Source organism: Taeniopygia guttata, chromosome 1A (assembly GCF_048771995.1).
Source record: "Taeniopygia guttata chromosome 1A, bTaeGut7.mat, whole genome shotgun sequence".
Classification (NCBI taxonomy): domain Eukaryota; kingdom Metazoa; phylum Chordata; class Aves; order Passeriformes; family Estrildidae; genus Taeniopygia; species Taeniopygia guttata.
The window spans coordinates 59,138,903-59,158,091 of NC_133025.1; the positions used below are offsets into that span (position 1 = coordinate 59,138,903).

General features: G+C 40.8%; 1 protein-coding gene and 1 long non-coding RNA gene across 2 annotated transcripts in view; one reads left to right on the plus strand and one right to left on the minus strand.

Annotated features, from left to right (window-relative positions):
- LOC115493418 (uncharacterized) overlaps nucleotides 1-1,500 on the plus strand; it is a 37,424-nt gene extending 35,924 nt beyond the window's left edge. The window contains exon 4 of the long non-coding RNA XR_003958182.4: nucleotides 1,248-1,500. This is a non-coding gene — a long non-coding RNA (uncharacterized lncRNA). The remainder of the gene's footprint in view (nucleotides 1-1,247) is intronic.
- Nucleotides 1,501-11,873: 10,373 nt separating this feature from the next.
- ETNK1 (ethanolamine kinase 1) overlaps nucleotides 11,874-19,189 on the minus strand; it is a 29,419-nt gene continuing 22,103 nt past the window's right edge. Inside the window, exon 8 of the mRNA XM_030263359.4 lies at nucleotides 11,874-18,658. Within this exon, the coding sequence (XP_030119219.1) occupies nucleotides 18,586-18,658 (73 nt within the window). The 3' untranslated portion in view covers nucleotides 11,874-18,585. The remainder of the gene's footprint in view (nucleotides 18,659-19,189) is intronic.

Genomic DNA, 19,189 nt, shown 5'->3' on the forward strand with positions numbered 1-19,189 from the left:
CAACTACTCTCCCCATGTGTAGGGTACGCCCTGTGCCTTTTATATCTCAGTTATACAAAGATTTTCCTACTCCATGAGGAAGATTATATTATAGAGGGGAATAAAATACTAGTTTGAAAAGCTTGATCAGGGTCACATCCTAAATTAAGAAGAAGGAAGATTCCTGTCCAAATCTTGCAGATGGCTGGGGGTGGCAACTAGTCTGCCTCAGGTTTCAGTCCTATTTTCTCCTAGAGTACACTGAATTCATCATCTCATTGAACAAGCTTTAGCAGTGAGCAACTGTGAATAAGCTAAATCCAGAGAAGTCTGCATGGATAGGAGGCAAAATGCAGTGTTCTTCTCCATGAAAAAAAGTAGAAGAAATCTAGTCTTTCTCAAAAACAAACAAGGAACATAAAACTCCCCCTCTTTTCTTTGATCATAGTGATCTTTATATAATCACCTTTGGGTGCAAGGCTGGCATGGAAAATTCCAGTCCAAATGGTGAAAGTTTGAGAAAGAGACATGACACGAGGAAGCTATAGATGAAACCAGGCTTTCAACTACCTCAGGCACATGCAATCAGTCTTCTCATTGAAGGGTGTGAAATCCTCTTACTGAGAAGACAGCACAGTGTGCCCAAGCTGAAAAACCCCCATTCTTGTGCAAAGCACACAGGGTAGGCAAGGGCATCCTGTCAGCCACAAGCTGCTGTGCCCACCCTGCTCTTCATCACATTTCACAATTGCAGGGTCTTACATAGAGGTAATCAACACTTCAGATGGACTGAACTGAAAATGTCCTCTGAGCAGCTTTTCACAAGGGCAGGTAGTGATAGGACCTGGAGAATAGTTTTAAACAAAAAGAGGAGACATTTAGTTTAGATGTTTAGTTTAGTTTAGATGTTAGGAAGAAATTCTTTACTCAGCATGTAGGAAGGTTCTGAAAAAGTTCACCCTGAGAAGCTGTGGATGCCTCATCCCCGGAAGTGTTCAGGGACAGGCTGGATGGGGCCCTGAGCAACCTGGTTTAGTGGGAGGTGTTCCTGCCCAGGGCAGGGGGGTGGAATGAGATGATCCTAAAGTCTCAGCCAACCCAAACCATTTTGTGATTCTATGATTTGTAACTCCTCTCTCCTGTGTCCAGCTGAAAATATCAGTTCTGCTCCTACACTGCCAAGAGACCTCAGGGAGCACCTGGCAGACTTTCTATTTTTAATTAATTCTGTATTACTGTTTTACACATTTTTTGCTGTCCTTGGACAGGTTCAACAGGCTGGAAGGCAGCAGAAGCACCGTTTCTAAAAATACAACTGACAGATAACTGTGGTCTCCACAGGCTGCCTGTTGGGCCTTCTCTGATGTAGCAATGAACAGAATGGTGTTGTAAAAGCCTTGCTATTGGACAGCATTCTCCTGGATAAGCTTCTTCTGAATAAAGAAAACTGCATATACCTGGTCATGTTACAGTGAGGATAAAGCACAAACTGAGCAATAAAAGAGGTTCATATGTTTAATGCTTCCAGGTGTTACGTGGTCTTCCTGCTTGCACTTCTCTTCTAATCTTTCTTCAATATCTCTTGCTACATGACTGCTGGTTTTGTTTGGGTTGAATGTTTTCGTAATTCTCTTTCACTCTTTGCTTTCTTTATATTGGTTAGGTATTGCTCTGGGACACAAAGTAAGCAGGAAATCTTGTGAGGCACCTTTTTATCTAGTTCTGTGAAATATAGTTTGAAAAGCAGAGCCCATGTCCTCTTTAGATAGAGGAGCCAGAGAAATGGTACTGTGCCTTTATAAACTGCACAGTTTGTCACTAAGCTCATGTATTCTGCTACCAACACTGAATATGCTATCTTAAATACAAAAAATTCAGGCCCCTGTCTCAGAATCTGTAAGCACCTGAATCAAAATCCAGTCACTTTTCCTGCTCTATCAGTGTTCTTTACTGTCTGAGTGCTGTACGAAAACCATCTTCCTTCTGCACTACTGGTGTTGGTCCTTGAAGAAAAGTTAGGTTCACTGTGATGTGTTGAACTTGCAGGGAGGATATAAATAAAGTTTAGTAAAATTCTCTTCCTGAAGCAAAAGAGCATCTGGGTCAGTCGTTGCTACTGTTGCACTGCAGTGCTAATGAGAGAAAATGCAGTAATTTTTTGTCACTTGGAACATGACTCAGAATAAGAGACAGACAATCTACTGATTAGGAAAGGGGGGAGTTGTTAATTTAATTAGGCAGTCACTTAATGAGTTAAAATGGTACTTTAGATCTAAGTGTCTAAGCCTGTAAAAATTTTAGGAGCACTGTAAGCTTTTGTATTTCAAAAGCAGCTTGGGTTAAGATTATTTATCCTTAAGAGGTGACATCTCAGCTTTGCAGATGGAGAGAGGACTTTGAGTTCTAGAGAAATTAGTCACTGCCAGTAACATTACCACTATACAATAAAGAAAGTATATTTTTAGGTATAATCTTACTGTTACACAGTGAGAGCAGTTCCATAGCTGAAGTAAAAGTTTGTTATTTTAATGAAAAATGTTGACAGGGTAGGCAATCAAATTTTTTTTTCTTAAATATTCTTATTGTCCAAAACTTCAAACCATAAAGGTTTGGATATGTACAAGCTGAAACACTGAAGCTGAAAATAGCATGCACAATGTTTTAGCCAAGTATTTCACCAGGCTGGATACTTAGTGGCTATTATTAAAGAGTTCTAAAGTTTAACTGTAGTTTGGAAATAAAACTTTTCTTCTTAAAGAAAAAACAAATCAAACACTTGCTAAAGAAAATATTTTTTTGTTGAGAAAACCAAAACAGTAACAGATTTCAGTCTTGGTGCATGATACAGAATTGAAAACAGACATTTTCCCTAGGAATGTCCATTTCATCAAATTTTCCACTTTGACCAAGCTGTTGTTTTTCTACACACAAGGTGGGCAAGGAGTTTCATGACCATTTTTCTACTACCTCTACTATAATTTCTTACTTTCCATATTATGCCCACCTTTAGCTGGGTTACAGAGCTGCTGGACGCCCCCACCCCAACAGGTTTAGGCACCCGCTTGTTGCTGGGAACGATAGAATAGTTTGTGTTGGAAAGGACCTTAAAAATCCTCTTGTTCCAACCCCCTACCATGGGCAGGGACACCTTCCACTGTCCCAGGGCGCTCGGAGCCCCATCCAGCCTGGCCTTGGACACTGCCAGGGATCCAGGGGAAAACACAGCTTCTCTGGGCAGCCTGTGCCAGGGCCTTACCAGCCTCACAGAGAGGAATTTCTTTCCAATATCCATTCTAAACCCCCTCTCTGTCAGTTTGAGGCCATTCTTTCCTATCCTGTCACTACAGGCCCTTGTGAATAGTTTCTCTCCATCTTTCCTGCCAGCTCACCTCAAGTCCTGCAAGGCCACCATGAGCTCACCCCAAAGCTCCTCCTCTGTAGGTGAACACCCCCAGCTCTCCCAGCCTTTCCCCCCAGCAGAACTGCTCCATCCTCTGCTGATCCTGGTGCCCCCTCTGGGCTCTCTGCAGCAGCTCCAGCTCCTCCTGTGCTGGGGCAGCTCTGTAGGTAGGCTCACCTGAGGGGCAGAGGGGCAGAACCCCCTGCCCTGCTGCCATGCTGGGCTCAGCCCAGCACAGGGGGTTCAGAGTCCCAGGGCACGGCCACCTCTCATCCTGCAGCACCCTCAGGTCCTTCTCCCTGGGCTGCTCCAGCTGCCCCTTCCCCAGCCTGGCTTTATCACAAAAAGGCTTCACTTGGAGTTCATTTGTGACTCACTGGTTTTAAAGCAGGTTCTCTTGCACCACAGCTTGACATAAGCAAGTGTTTCCTTCACACACTTATTAGCGAGCAGATGCCTTCAGGTCCTCTGCAAGAATAAAATCTTCAGCCAGAGCTTCACTCCATTTGGTCATTTAAAAAGCCACTAGACTGCCTCTCATCCCTCACTGTGCTTTTCCACTGCACCAGGTTCTTATGTGGAAGGAAAGCTATTCCATGAGGAGCTTTTTTCCAGCCAGCCCTTGCAGTGCTGTGCAGCAGTGGAAGAGGTGACTGGGGATTCTTGGGCACCAGCTCTGCCTGGCTCAGATTGGGATGTCTCAGTCCCATGAGGACTCAACAATGGGATTATTCCTTTGTCATTGGCAGCTCAGCCAGACTACAGCAGGGGCAGGAGGAGGGCAGTGAAAGAGAAAAGACAGAGGGAACACAGAAGCTGAAGAACCTGTAAGATAGCCAGAAACTGCAGTAAGAGACAGGATTGTGCCTAGCAATCTATTTTTTAATTGCCTGGCAAGAACCCAATGTGTTGTTTGGGTAAGGATCCTGTGCCGGCTTGTAAGAGGAGCCAATCCTCTTCCAAGGGAGGGGAGAATAGTGCAAGCCCCTAGGTTTGGCCTCTGCTCATCTCCAGCTCAGCAGCACTGGCCTCCAGCTGCTGCACGGGGCCTGAAAGGTCAGGAATTGGATCTTCAGCTCCAATGTGTGAGACTACAGCTTCAACCTCATAAACCACAACACTTCAAGATGAAGAACTGCAAGAACACAACTTGAATTGCTGAAAATTAAGAAAAAGAACAACCAACATTTTAAAATTTATATTATTCCAATTATAAAGAGACAAAATGATCTCACTTTAGTAGGTGGAGCAATGTTATTATTGTAACTAAACCACTGTTACTGCTTATCATCTACAGAGTGGGTGTTAAATAGATCAAGATTGCAAACTTACCTTGTGGAAAATTCAGGGCTGTGGAGAGGAGATAAAAAGGTTTCCAAATCTGAGCAAAATCTTCAAAATTCAGTAATGGATTAAAATTTGCTTTCAGTTTAATTTAGAACAGTGAACATATTTCCAATAATTCATTTGGACAATGTTTATCCATCTCATTTGAGCATCTCTTATGTGAAATATGATGTGTTAGCTGGTGTATTTAATATGAAACATGTTAAAGATACTTTAATATAGAAAGAAAATGAAATGAAAACACGATAAAGTCAAAACAATTTTATCTTATATCAAAAAAAGTTTTTATATTATTAAAATAAATCAAGAAAGTAGAAATTAAATGTTTTGACTTTTCCTTGTTAAAAATATTTGTCAAAATTGACATGTTCTTGCAAAACATTTGGACTTCAACAAACAGAATTATTTTTTACAGAAGAATTGTTTCACTGAGCTCTAATTAAAAACTGGCTAACTCACAGATCTCAAAAAATAGATGCCAGTGGCGAATTACTACTGGGAGTCAACTATATGATGAAAGGGATTATTTCATTGGCCAGTGCTACTTAATATTCCGACCTGTGCTCCTGAAATAAATATAAAAACACTTCTAAAAGGTTTCTAGGTGCTAAGGAGTTCAGCAGAGTGACCAGGGCCATCACAGTGTGATGGGGATCTCTTTGGGGGACCTGTGACTCAAATATCAGCTGTTTCAAGTTGGGAAAATCCAGACATTGCCCCCACAAACAACTCTGCCTTGTCAGCACCAGACCAAGGGGTTCTTATGGATAAATAACGGAGCAGTAAAGGAAAGCAGGGGAGAAACAAGAAAGATACTGAGAGAGACCAGTGCAGGAAGGCAATACCAACAACATCAAACTGTGAGAGTGGGAAAATACACTAAGGAAAGGATAAGTCAAGTTAGAGCCCTTTGTTATTTTGCCCATCAAAGACTGAAAAGTGATGAGGAAAAATGAGGATAAAAGGTTACTGGAGTTTCTTTAAGGACAGAGTTTTAAAAAAGAGTTTAAAGCAGACAAGTTCAGAGGAAAAATGAAGCAACTTCTTTTACTGGTGACAGTAGAAACATGGTGATTATCCACATGGCGAGCTCATCATTTCAGGATGTCTTTAAATCAAAACTTTACGGAAGGCACAAGTTACTTTGGTTCAGCCCAGGAGAAGAAGGGGAAAACTATCTAACCTCAGTTACAGAAAATAACATAATAAGCGTTTTTTAAATATCTACTATATTTATAATCTATGGGAGTCTACGCATCAATTATTTGAAAATGGTGAGTAATCTGAAGATAGCCAAGATTTTTTAACTGAATCAAATTATGCCAGAAATCAGGAATTTATTATCAACACTGTCAACAATTGTTGAAACAGGAGGATTGGTTTAAAAGCACTGTCCTGGACATGGTTTCACAAAATTATTTCTAACTGCAAATTTTGGTACTAAATCTAATGAGACAGAGCTTTTAACCTTGGTTTTAGGAATAGAAAAAGAGAGCAGATCTAGAATGGCTGCCCTGGTGGCAGGAAGACACAGATGCAAGAGGGATACCTGCTCTCTTTCCTGATTCAAAGCTTCCCTGGTGCCTCCTCCATTGCCCAAGACCTCAGGACATTTTCAACAAAGAGAATATTTCTGTAGAAACATTTTTCTCTCAGCAAGCACCATTTCACCAGGAAAGAAATAAAAACTTGATCAATATAATATCAGTGTTTAATTCCTGCTTGTGCTACAAAACTAATTGTGCAGAACTAGGTTTGCAATTTATATTACTGTTATGTTCTTCTCTACATGTAAAATGGGAATCTGAGCTTCTTCTACCTTTATATCCATGGGTGGAAGACTTTCTTTCTCCCTGTGTGTGTTTGCTTACACACAAAGTAAGAAGCATATCAGCTCATTTGTAACATAGATGATGCTTGTCCTTCTACTGCTCTATTTTAAAAAAATACAGCCAACAGGAATGGCAAGTCAGAGATTTTTAACTGCCATATATGACTTAAATATATATATTTAAATTAAATATTGAATTATTTGAAGACATTTATTTATTGTATGCCATGTGTTTCTCTGCAGAACAATGTGACAGTGGGATAACATTTTGCAATTTCAGATCATTTCCCATGGCAAGGAAATTACATTTGCCAGCCAGGTGGTTTCTTTAACTCTATTAAATGTACACACGATGGGTACTGGTTAGGGTGGGAGACAAGAAATTCTGCTCACTCTAGCTCAACTGCAAGCACTCTGGGAAAGATTCAGCTGACAGCGAGGACAAGCCAGGTCCTGTAACCAGAGCTGCCATGGGCTTGCCACTCTCTTCAATATCTTGTCTCCCCCATCTTGGCTGCTCCCTTTTATTTCATGTCCCTGTTTTTAAACCCTCCACACTCTCCCATGTCAGTGCACCTTTTCATTAGTGCCTTTTTTCCACTACCTGTCCCATAAATCTTTCCTTGCCTTTCTCCTCCACAGTGGTAGCTCCTCTTCCCATCAGGGAGACACATTCTTCTTTCTGATCCCTGCAAATGAAAATCCCATATTTCAATATATGAATATGCCTTGATATCATCATCATTATTATTATCTGTGATATATTAAGAAATTACTTGGCACCCAGTGCTCTAGTTTGCCGCGTTCCCTCCGGAAAGGCGGTCGATCCCGGCTCAGCTCTAGCTCCGGAGGGAGCGAGCAGGTTCCCCGAGCCCTCCGCTGGGCTACTCCAAGGGGAGGCTTTGGAGAGCTCGGGATGGATCTTTGGCGCCGAGGGCGATGGAAAGCAAGACCCACACGCGGAAGAGATGACAAAGGAAGCGTCCTTCTTTGGGGGCAGAACGATCCTTTATTTCCCTCAGGGTGAGGGAGAAACGAACAGGATCCAACTAACGCTTGGGTGCCAACCAAAGAAGGCAGAGAGAAACTGCTTGACACAGGATTATATAGGGTGGGGGCGGAGAAAACTGGGACCAATAGGGGAAAGGTGTGGGTGGCTCCCTGGGGAGGGGTCTGAGGTGAGGGGCCAATAGAACAATGGAACGGGAGGGGCCCTGGGCCTTCACCCAATCATTCGACGCCCTGGATGGAAGTTTCTGGATCTCGGGGCGGGGCGCCGGGTGATTGGCAGGGCTCCTGGGTGGAGACGAGGGAGTGGTTTGGTGGGGTGACTGGGAGTGGTCTGGTGACGGACAAGGGGAAAGGCGGGAAGGGTTGGGGCAGTACCAATAAGAAAAGGGGAGAGGGGGGTACATAGAACATACTAACTATAAAATTGAACAAAAACAGAAAAACTGACCCATACAACAGTTAAGACATAAAATAACGCACCACCACACTAGTTTAGTTGACAAGGTGGTGGTTGGTCAAAGTTTGGACTCATTGATCTTGGGAATCTTTTCCAACCTCAATGATTCTGTGGTTCCATGATTTTATTCTTCCCCCTATACAACTCTGCCTCAAACAACTCCTGTTTTAACCACAAACATTAGTATTCACATAGGTCAAGATAAAACATTTTCTTGGTCTAGTGCATAAGGTAGAGAAAATAGTTTTTCCTTGTGCAGAATTATTAGACACAATTTCATTCATTTTCTTTTGTTTAATCTGTTTCTGAAATCTTGCTTCTAGTCAGCAACTGCAGTGAGAGACTGCATGTTTTGGGCAGACATAGAATCACAGAACCATTAAGGTGCGAAAAGACCTCCAAGACCAAGGAGTTCACTTCTGGCTGAGTATCACCTTCTCAACTAAACCTTAAGTGCCTCGTAGAGTCATTTCTAGAGCACTTCCAGGGATAATGACTCTAGCACTTCCCTTGGCAGCCCATGCCAGTGCTTGACAACCTTTTGGTGAAGAAATTCTTCCTGATGTCCAACCTGAACCTGTCCTGGTTCACTGAGGCCATTTGCTCCTGTCCTGTCACTGGCTGCCTGGGAGGAGCTGCAAGTCCATAGGACACACACCAAGAAAAAGCTTCTGTTTCCTGGATAGCTCTGGCACCTGCATGGCAACTGAACTTGCAGAGGTCGGTGAATTAAGTCAACTCTGTTTTATGCAGAAGAAGCATGAAGGAGCTCGAGACCTGCTCATTACCAGAATTGCTAAATCTGGACAAGTGTGCTGGGACAGCCAGGAACCCACTGCTCCTTCTGTAGCTTTTAAACACAACCTGTAGCACAATCCAAAAGAGTTAAGACCAGCCACTAGACCTCTAGACATCATTTTCCCAAACTTATTTTCAACTTTTACTTTCACTGAATTTTGTGCTACAAGCCACGGGAGCCCAGTGAATCCACGTGCAGAGGCTGGATCAACACTGCACCTTAGAGCAACTTCAGAGCTCTCACATTGCCACCACAGCCCACAGAAAAGTAGAGCAGCAGCTGCTCACAAGCTCAAGCTTCAGCACAGCTTTCGGAAAGTAGCTTAAGTATTTAAAAGGTCAAATAAAAGTTTTGTGTGTCTCCCTCTCTCCACAGTATTTTCTTGTTTACTTCACTGATAAAATCTGGGGAGGACATGCTGCTGTTGTTATAGTGCAACAGGACTGGCAAAGCCCCACTTTAGAAAAGTGTAGGTTGTAGCATGCATGACTAATGATTAATGATGCTCATTAAAAAATGAAGCTCTGATGAAATTCATTAATGCTTGGCTTGAGTCTTGCTAACAGTTATGCAACATTAAGAGCAAGGCAATTACAGATCTTGGCTGCAACTCATTGAGAGATAAAAGAATACCCTTTTTCCTGTTTAACTCAACGTATGACATGCTGCACTACAAAAAAGAGCTGTCTTGAAAAACCTTCTCCAACAATGAGACACAGCCTGCAGCTCCATTGCCACCTGCGGGTAACTGCTGGAGTCTGTCATCCTGCTTCATTTCCCAGATCACAAGGGGAAAAAGGTATCCACAGAAAAGAGGGACGAGAAGTAAAAGCCATGCTTCTAACTTGCCCTGGGCATGTGCTGAGGCCCGAGCAGCAGGCCTCAGCCAGAGCTGACTTACAAGACGTACCCTGGGCAATATGTGGCTGACACCATCAGTATTATTTAGCTAAAAAATCCATGACTGAGATGCTGATGCTATCTGTTTAACACCAAACCAACTGCTTTAGAAACTTTCACATAACCTTGTGTAGTTATCTGCAAGAAAGCTAGCATTTTAAAAATCTTTCCCAACTGACATAAACTGAGACTTGGTTGTAGGGTATCTTATGGGAAACCCTCCCAGCCAAGGTGAGGGCCCTGGCCAAGCCCTGGTTCCTCCTGGCTGGGAAGTGTGCCATCAGATCCAGGAGTTTCTGTGACAAAATACAATCAAGCCACTTTGACTTGCTGATTTGTGCCTATAAACGCTGGACCCACTTTTGGGGTGAATTTGGAGACCTATCCTGTGGGTGGAAGCACTGTGTAGGATTTTCCCAATTGCCAGGAAGGGCACTCCAGGTCCTCGCTGTGAAACGGGGCTCCCCAGGGACTGCAGGCTCTGGCTGGTGGTGAAGTATTTAGGCAATTGCTGATGTATCTCTCTCAATCACTATCTGTTCTCTTCTATAGTAATGATTAGGTGCATTACCTTTCCTACTTTTGCTTGCTGCTAAAGCCAAGCCTGCAGTTTTATTGGATGTATCATTTTACTTTTGTGTTGCCTTAAAATTCACAATAAAATAAGACCATTGGTGTCTGTGTCCTTTAAATCGCCCCCATCAATTGGCAGAACATCTGGTCAGCCAGAAAAGTTTCAAGTAGACATCACCTTTGGCCTCTCAGGCAAGTATTATTACTTCAAAACTTTTATATATTGATCCTTTTACACTTCTAAAAATCTAAAAACCAGATGAGCAACTTTATTCTAAACAGTACAGCAAAAGACCAGGGTAAGGGTAAACTGCCAATTGGTTATAGGGAATATTAACAAGGAATGGGAAGCAAACATATATAATTATTGTACCTATTAACAACATATTCATGTCAAATATATTAACCTATAATCATATATACATCCTAAATAACTCAATTCAGCTTTGTGTTGTTATTAAGGCTAAATGTGCTATTTTGAATCCACTCAGGAAAACTCCTAGGAGTGCATACTTTATACAGCGGACATTTAAACATGCTAGGCATTGGAGTCCACTACACATGCCATTGTTTTCCCTCCTCTTTTATGTCTGTACTTTGCTCTTTATCTAAAGAAGAATTAATAACTTACTCAGTACCATATTTTATGGGTTGGCCTCAAAAAATCTCTTCATTACTTCCCATGGACAACTTTAATCTCAGTCTGAGTTTACTCTGAATTTTCAGGCCAAACTGTGAATGAGGGATTTTTACTTAGGAAAGAAAAGAAAGATTGCAGGTTACCTTGGATTAATTCACCAATGCAGATCTCCTTTACACTGCAACTACAACAGTGAACAATGATTAGCCACAGCTTAGCCCTCCCTGTGGAACTCTGAGGATCTGAGCAGTGGATGCCAGAGGAACACCCATCTCTGGGCTCTAAGCAGCAATTCAGTAGGGATAGTAACCCCAGAAACCCAGTCACACTCCGAGTGTCTCCTATTAAATTGAAAGCACAGGAGGTTTGAAGGAATCCTAGAAGATCATCCAGTTCCAACTCCCTGCCACAGGCAGGGACACTTTCTACCATCCCAAGTTGCTCAGAGCCCCATCCAGCCTGGCCTTGAGTGCATTCCAGCTGATCCACAAGCAAGTATCCAACCCAGTGCCACTGGCACTGGATGCAGACTTTATCTTCAGCATTAGGGCTCAGCTTATAAAAACCTACCCCAGAGGTAAAACAGCACTTATGAGGCAAAAATTAAACTCCAGTGCAGCCCTAACTTTGCATGCTTTTCTCCTTTTCCTCAGTGGGAATGATCCCTCCTGACAGCCATGTTCCATCTAATTCCTGTCTCTCACATTGAATTTCAGCAGACAATGACCACGTCTGTTGAACATGCAAAACTGTTAACAATTAACTTGGTGCAAGCCAAACTCTAGCTCAAAATATTTATTTTTAGCTGCATTGTCAATCCCATGGAGAGGCATGCATTTGGACACAAGTCAAAACCCTTTAAGAACTCTTGACTATTCTGTACCAAGAGTTCTCAAACCTGGGGAAAGCAAAATCATCACAATACATACCAACAGCGCCATTAGAAACCAACTTTATTGTTGCGGTTTGAAATTATTTACACAATATAAATCTCTTTGAAAGGTACATTACTTCATTTAATCAGTGGTAGAAGGCCTTAGAATAGTTTCAATCACATTTAGCTCAAAAGAAATACAATTCACTCCAATGAATAAATGATGCACCTAAACACCACAACACACAAGAGGCATGGGGACTCTTTTGGGGGATGACAAAGGCTCTTTTATAAACTGAGCTTAGTTTACTCACAGGACACGAGTGGACTTGTGTTTAAAAGAACACTGAAAAACCCGCAGTAACCAAGAGAATGGCACAAACCAGAATATATTCCTAATATGCTGTGGCCCTGTGTCTGCAAGTGTTCAGAGGGTTTTAGTGAAGAGGCTCAGAACCAATGGCTTTAACTTGAAGTCACACCTCAGAAAGACTGGGTACATTTTCCAAGCACTTGTGTACAAAGCAGCAGCATAACTACCACTATGATACAAAATGGTAAATGGAAACTTGCTACAAAATAAAAACTCACACACTGAAGGCTGGACACTTATTTTCTGATAACACTTAGGAATTGCTACTACCAAAAATTTTGAAACACATGCTTTTTCTCCAGTTCATGATGTATTTTATCCATTTTATACGATATTTTTTATGTTTCTCTTCCAAGGTCTCTTTCACCTTGCATTTTGCTTTTGGGTCTCTATGTGGGGAAAAAACCCAAAAGCACTTAATAGAGGAAAAACACTGTTGCAATGCCACAAAAATAGGCTGGCGCAGCACCTGAATTTATTTCCGCATTTAGTGCTGCTTGCTAGATTTCAAGTAACTTGTTTTTCTTTTCTTTTCATTTCCATGAAGTTTCCCTCTGTGTCATCTCTCTATAAACACCAAATCAAAGACACTGGGGAAGTCCATGAACTAAATTCTACAGCACAGGAAAACTGTGATAGCAGCTTGACAACTTTAGAAGGCTGCAGAAACAGAGTGTGAAACCTTGAACCAAAAATTTGGTCATCTGGTCAAGTCTGGCCATCTAAGGTCCCAGTGGTCTTCAGGACCATGCCAGTCAGTTTTCTGACATTTCCCAAGAGTAATAAAACCCTTTATGAAAGAATTTGGTGCAGAGCACCGTCCACACTATTAAATACACAGAAAAGCCCAAAACACAATGTCTTGCAAACTAATCAGCTACAAAGGTTCTTCCTTTTTTATAAATTATTTTTTAACAGTCTCTTCCCTCTCTCCCCAGGTTGACCAGTTTCCTAATTATATAATCTCTACAGACCAGATCAACTGTAAAAGACACTTAAAAACATTTTAAAAATAAAACAATGCCTTATCCAGGGTGTCAGCACTTCACCTGGATGGCGCACCTCCTTACAACCAGCCTGTGCAAACATTTCACACATTTTCTTTCCCACTGAAGGTCTCTAAGCCACAAAGTCTGGTTTAATCCAACACATTCCATCTGGAATGGTGTGATTTCTCACTGTTGAGAGCCCCTTTCCTAAAGATCCTATTTCTGGTTAACAGAACATCTACTTTGCACAAGTTCAAAGGTCTGTCTTTCATAGCTGTTGAAAACAATCAGTTTGCCACTCACAGTCATAAAGAGGGAGGAAAAATAATCTGCAAGACTGCTCCACATCAGCCTTGCATTTCCCTTAAGGTCTGAAAAAATGCTTTCTGCTTCACTACCACAATTACAACCTGCTGGGTGTGGAAGATGACAGTAGATAGTTGCCAAGTGCAGCAGTTTAGCAATCTTAACACACAACAAATAGCAAAAAACCATGAAAACAAGGAACACACAAGCACCTAAAACAGACACGTGAGAAATGCTCAACCTGCTCTAACTAGAACAAGGACTGCCCCAAATAAGAGATTATAGCATCACTGCGGTTTCGAACAAAGTTTTATTTAATTTACCCAATTTATTTAAGTTACCCAATTTTAAGATTTCTTTTGGTATGAGTAACAACAGAGTATTTGGAAGCTTCTGTTACCTACCAAAGGCTTTTAAAAAATCTGAGCTTCATTCTGAAACAAACTTTACCCTTTATAATTTGCTCTTGTCCTTAAACCATGAGAGTAAACAAACATATTCAATACCTTGCTACAGCAAAAACTTGAGATTCCAAGTGAGTGACTTCCTTTTACTTACACTTATCAAAGCCCATCCCACCTCTTGACTAGCACTTCTTGGATAAACTCACTTCCCAGGACCTTTGTAACCTCAAGTGTTAACCACAGGTAAGGCTGAGAGGTTGTACAAATTGCATCAAGGTCAATTTGTCAGATGGAGAACTAGATTTGCAAACCAGAATTTTCCAGCCGAGGTATTCAACACACCAGTGAGAAGAATAAACTAAGAGATTGAAGGACACTGTGGAGTTCATAACAGACAATGGAAAGCAACAGTAATGAAAAAAAACTAACCTTCATATGTCTGTTTCCAAGGTTAAAGGCCTCTTCAGAAAGAGACTTCTTACACAAAAAAAAATCCGATGAGAAGTCATGCACTGACAAAGTAGAATGTAAGTTTAGTGCAAAAGAAAATAGTGATAAGCCAAGTATGGAAAAGAAGATTTTAGATTCATGTTTATGCTAAAAGAAATAGGATTTGGGCACAAGGAGGAAGGGGAGGGAATTACATACAGGGAAAATACCTCATCTATAAGATTTAAATACTCTAAAGGGGTACCAATAGTTCTAATCTTGAGGTAAGTTAATTCACAGAACTCTATGAGTGATTTGGGCATTCAGTATAAGCACTTACAAGTTAGCAACTAATCCTATTAGAAGTTTTATAATTATTTGGTGAATATTAGAAGGCTATATCCACCAAAAGCATTCAAGGGACTCTAGCACAGCAACCTCAATCAGTGTCCCCATGGGAGCACACACTTCAGCAGTGCTTCAATCCAACACCCTTCGTTTAGAAGTCAACAGCACTCAAGAACATATAGGAAATGGTTAGAAGTTTAAAGAAACAATTTTAACAGCTTTCCCTATCCCACTGGTACTGCATATACCTCTGACACATGGTTTGCCCTACTATTAGAACAGATTTTCTCTTAATCTAAGTACTGCATAAACCTCTTTATTCCCAGAATCATTCCCAAAAGCAAGATTTCAAAAAAGCTAATGGGGGAAAAAAAGACACTGGGTGTCCAAGGCTATAAATGGGACATGTTAACATGAAAGTATTATGCTACGTTATAAATCAATTTAACAAAAGAAGTCTGCATACAGAGTTAAATTTCTTCTTTACAACAAGATTTCTACAAAACAGGAGAGAATACACAAGTCCATAAATGCAAGATAGAGTACAATTCACAGTAATTTACAAATGGTTATTTACACTGCTGTATATACAAGTACAGTCAGACCTGGTTAATGCGAATTTCACATCCTTTTAAAATGCAAATCAACAAGTGTCAATGACAGTACATAAAAATACGTGACAGGAGACTAGTGACCATTCAGAAATCTTTAGTGCTTGAGTGACCTAAGAAATTAAGTCTGGATTAGCCAGATCTGACTGCAGAAATGAGAAGGGAAAAAAATCACACTATTCTGCTTTACAAAAGCAACCAGGCCACTACAATCTATTGACTTGATGCTATTTCTGCAAGAATGCCCAGATTAATGATCCTCTTCATATTGACAATATAGCTCTAACTACACCAAGAATTATTAATTTTGGCATTCATGCCCTTAGCTTAACAAAGGCAACAGAGTTCTTGGCAAGTCACAGTCAAAACTACTATAGGATGTTTCTAGAGCTCAGTCATTTTTTGTCCTCCTTCCAATATCTTCATGTTGCTACTACAGAGACCAAGATAAATTAAGTGAAACAAGTACATGTTTTCTATACCTAATTTACATTCAGATGTCCTGTATTCACAGTTTCAAGCTACTTTACCATCTGCAATGCAAATTACTACTTCCAACTTAATGCATCTGCAGATATTCCTCAGGATATCCACGTGCTACTGGCTCAAACGGGTGTAGAATGAGGCTCAAGACAAATGGTATTTCATTTTGGGAGATGCTTTACAGTATTTCCTCAGAGCTGATCACAAATGGATTTAACCTGCACTTCTCTCGAGAGAAAACTGATGCAGAGCAGTGCTGAAGTGAATTCAAAGGTGCAAACTTAATGCCTTGACCAGTACTGCAAAGTCAACCACTAACCTGTGACAGTCCTTGTGCTCCTTCAAAGTAGCTCAGGAAAAGCTTGGACTATTTGCTACCTGCTTCAAAGTGCTTTCATAGGATTCACTCCACAAGGATGCAACTGAGCTGCACTCAGGAAAAGCTTTGGTTCTGTGGAAGCAAACTTCCACTCCTGCAGTTATTGCTACTTGAGCTATACAAACAAAATACTACTCACAAAAATTACAGTAACTCCAAATCTAAGTAGTACTGGTACCTGACATGGGAATGTGTTTTGCCAGCCATTGAGAAACTGAGGATCTGTCAGCTGTTGGATTTCCCAAGACCAAATTAACTTCACAGACTTCTTTTAAAATATTTCATAATACAAAGCAACACTGTCAGAAATAAAGCCACTGCTTGGAAGAAGATAGTAACAAAGAGTTCAAAAATCTTTAGCAATCTTAGTTCCAAGGACATTTTGGTGAACTTAAAGGAAATATGAGACAGCAGGGTATTATTCATCAATGTCAATAAAGTCCACAGGGAGAAAGCACAGAAGATTAAGGAATTCAGTGCCTTCATGAGCTCTAGCAACATCCTTGATAACTGCTACAAAGTAAATTATGTCTATTTAAGCTATTTGTTTCAAATCAAAGAGAGTTTGTCCAGTATAGTAGCCTCCAGCTAATGAAAATGGTTACCTCATTTCAAGTTACAAAATAATCCCAGCTCTCCCATTTGTATAAAGATTTTTAAGGTTTTGACTGAATAAAAATAAAATAAAAACATTCACAGATTAATATAAACAAGAGGAAAAACAAACCCTAAGCGGGGCTTTTGTAAAACAACAGAATACCATTGGAAATGGTGTTTATTGGTGAAGATTTTTCATTCACATGAGTTTTCTTCGTCCTGAATCACTCCAAGCTTTTGTAAAGCACATGTGCATGTACGTGTACACATGCTATACACACATACACATACTGCCATGTGCCATAAAGCAATTTTGAAAAAATTTCTTTGCTGGAGTCTGTACAACAGGCTCCCCACGTAAGTTTGTGTTTGCATGTGCTCGTGCACATGCACAGACTTTGTACATGTGGGCACTTATGTGACCAAAGTGCAAAGTTTTTCAGAGTATCATCAGAGTCAAGTTCATGCCTGCCTAGCTCCAGACCACATTGCTGGGCTTGAGTTTTCTGCTGTGGGTTCCTTCCTATCTCCTGCCTCCCAACCCCACCCTCCTTTCACAGTTAAAGCCTCTTTTCCACACAAACTTATGCATTGTTCCATTAGGTAAACATTTTCTTTTCGGTTAACATTTTGTAATCCAGACCATTCTTGGTATAATAGCTTTAAGAAATAAAGTGTGTGAGATGATCAAAGCCTCACTGCCAAAGTCATACACTTTTCCATACTGTCCTTCAAAATGGAGGCTTTGAAAAGCAATCTGCTGACAGAAAAAGGAAAGAACCACCAGACACACCAGAATTTGCACAACTACAGGACCAGGTTAAGACTTCAGAGTCCAAGGTTATAAGGGACAAAGCAGAAAGTTGTCCTTGATACAGGAGCTGTAAACCTGTGTCTTGCTCCCCAGTGCCTCAGGACCTCTGCTCTCCTATCTCGGGTCCAACAGTCCATTCTGCCACTGAAGCACAGCAGATACAGACACCAGAATAGTGTTCAAATCCAGAACCAAGCTGCAAAAAGGAAGAAAGATTTGGAATAGTGGTCTTTTGATTTTAAGAGTACACGTAATAAACAAGCAGCTTTCCCAGGGAAGTTGGGGACAGCAGGCTGTCTGCCCAACACTAGCGGTTGGTACAATATCCTCAGAGAATCTTGTGGTCACAGAACTTGAACATTTCTACAGCCCAATCCAGATGAAAAAATATCAAAATGGTATTTATCATTTCAACAAGCTGCTTGATTATTGTGCAAAAGAAAAGTACCATTGTATGGAAAGCTACCTTTAAAAAAAAGAAGCAGGGGAAAAAATAAAGATCACTCTAACCGTTCTCCCTAGCTATACCACACTAGAGATCTCACAAGTCTATTGTTACTCATTTTGCTCGTAGGCCTCTAAAAGAAGAATTGTCTCTGACATGTCTTCTTTAGCATAAGTGAATGCAACTTCAATAAAATAAGTTGTTAAACTAATCCTTTGGAACAACTTCACTGTCTGCACCCAACTTTAACACAAACTGATGAAAACAGCAACAGAATCATGTTAAACATATAATAAATAATTCACATATAACATATGTTAAATTACAAAGAATGATTAAATTGCCATTTCTACATTTTTTTATAGATTTAGCAAGTTTCTAATCCGTTTTATATCAACAGCAGTACATATGTTCTTCATAATAAATTTAACATTGAAGGACTGTCTAGAGGCATTATTTATAAAGCAAGAACCACCAAGTGAGCATTACAGCACTTCAATAAAAGTTTAGCAGTTTGTTTTTTTTTTTTTCCAGTATCTCTTTCTTAGAAAAGATTCAGGGGTTGTCTATCCACTTGGTAAGTGTCCTCCTCTTCATTACTCAGGAAGAGTTAATGTCATGACCTCCAATTTCATTTTGAAATACTGGTTAAACCGAACAATTGCATACCTGGTCAAAGGGAGAGAGAGAGACAATCCAGGTTAGGAACAGCTAACTCTTCACATGACAACAGCCATGCTAAGTAGGACTAGTCAAAATTCCACTGACCCCAGCACCCTGTTTCCCAAATTGACTCTTAGCAGCTGCCAAAGGAAGAAATTAAGAACAGGGCAATGACCCTACAGAATTTCTTCTCCGCCACCCCCCAGTCCCAGCTTGCCTGCTGCTTCCAGGATTATCAAAGGTAGGGATTTAACTGTTCTTAATGGACAGTCCAACAACTGCAATGCCACAGAAATTTGATCCTGATGATTAAAACAGAAGTGTCAAAGTTGACACGTTTTTGGGCTTGTCACTGGTGTTTTCTCTCCATCTAGCGGTGACTGCCCGGTACTGCGGCATGAGACAATCGGGAACCCACATTGGTGTTACTCACAAAAATGACATTATACAGCCCAGAAAACTGGCTTAGGCAGTGCAAAAAATCCTCAAGTGGGACCTTCTGCCAGGTAAAATGATGAATTTTATCACTTTGCTCAA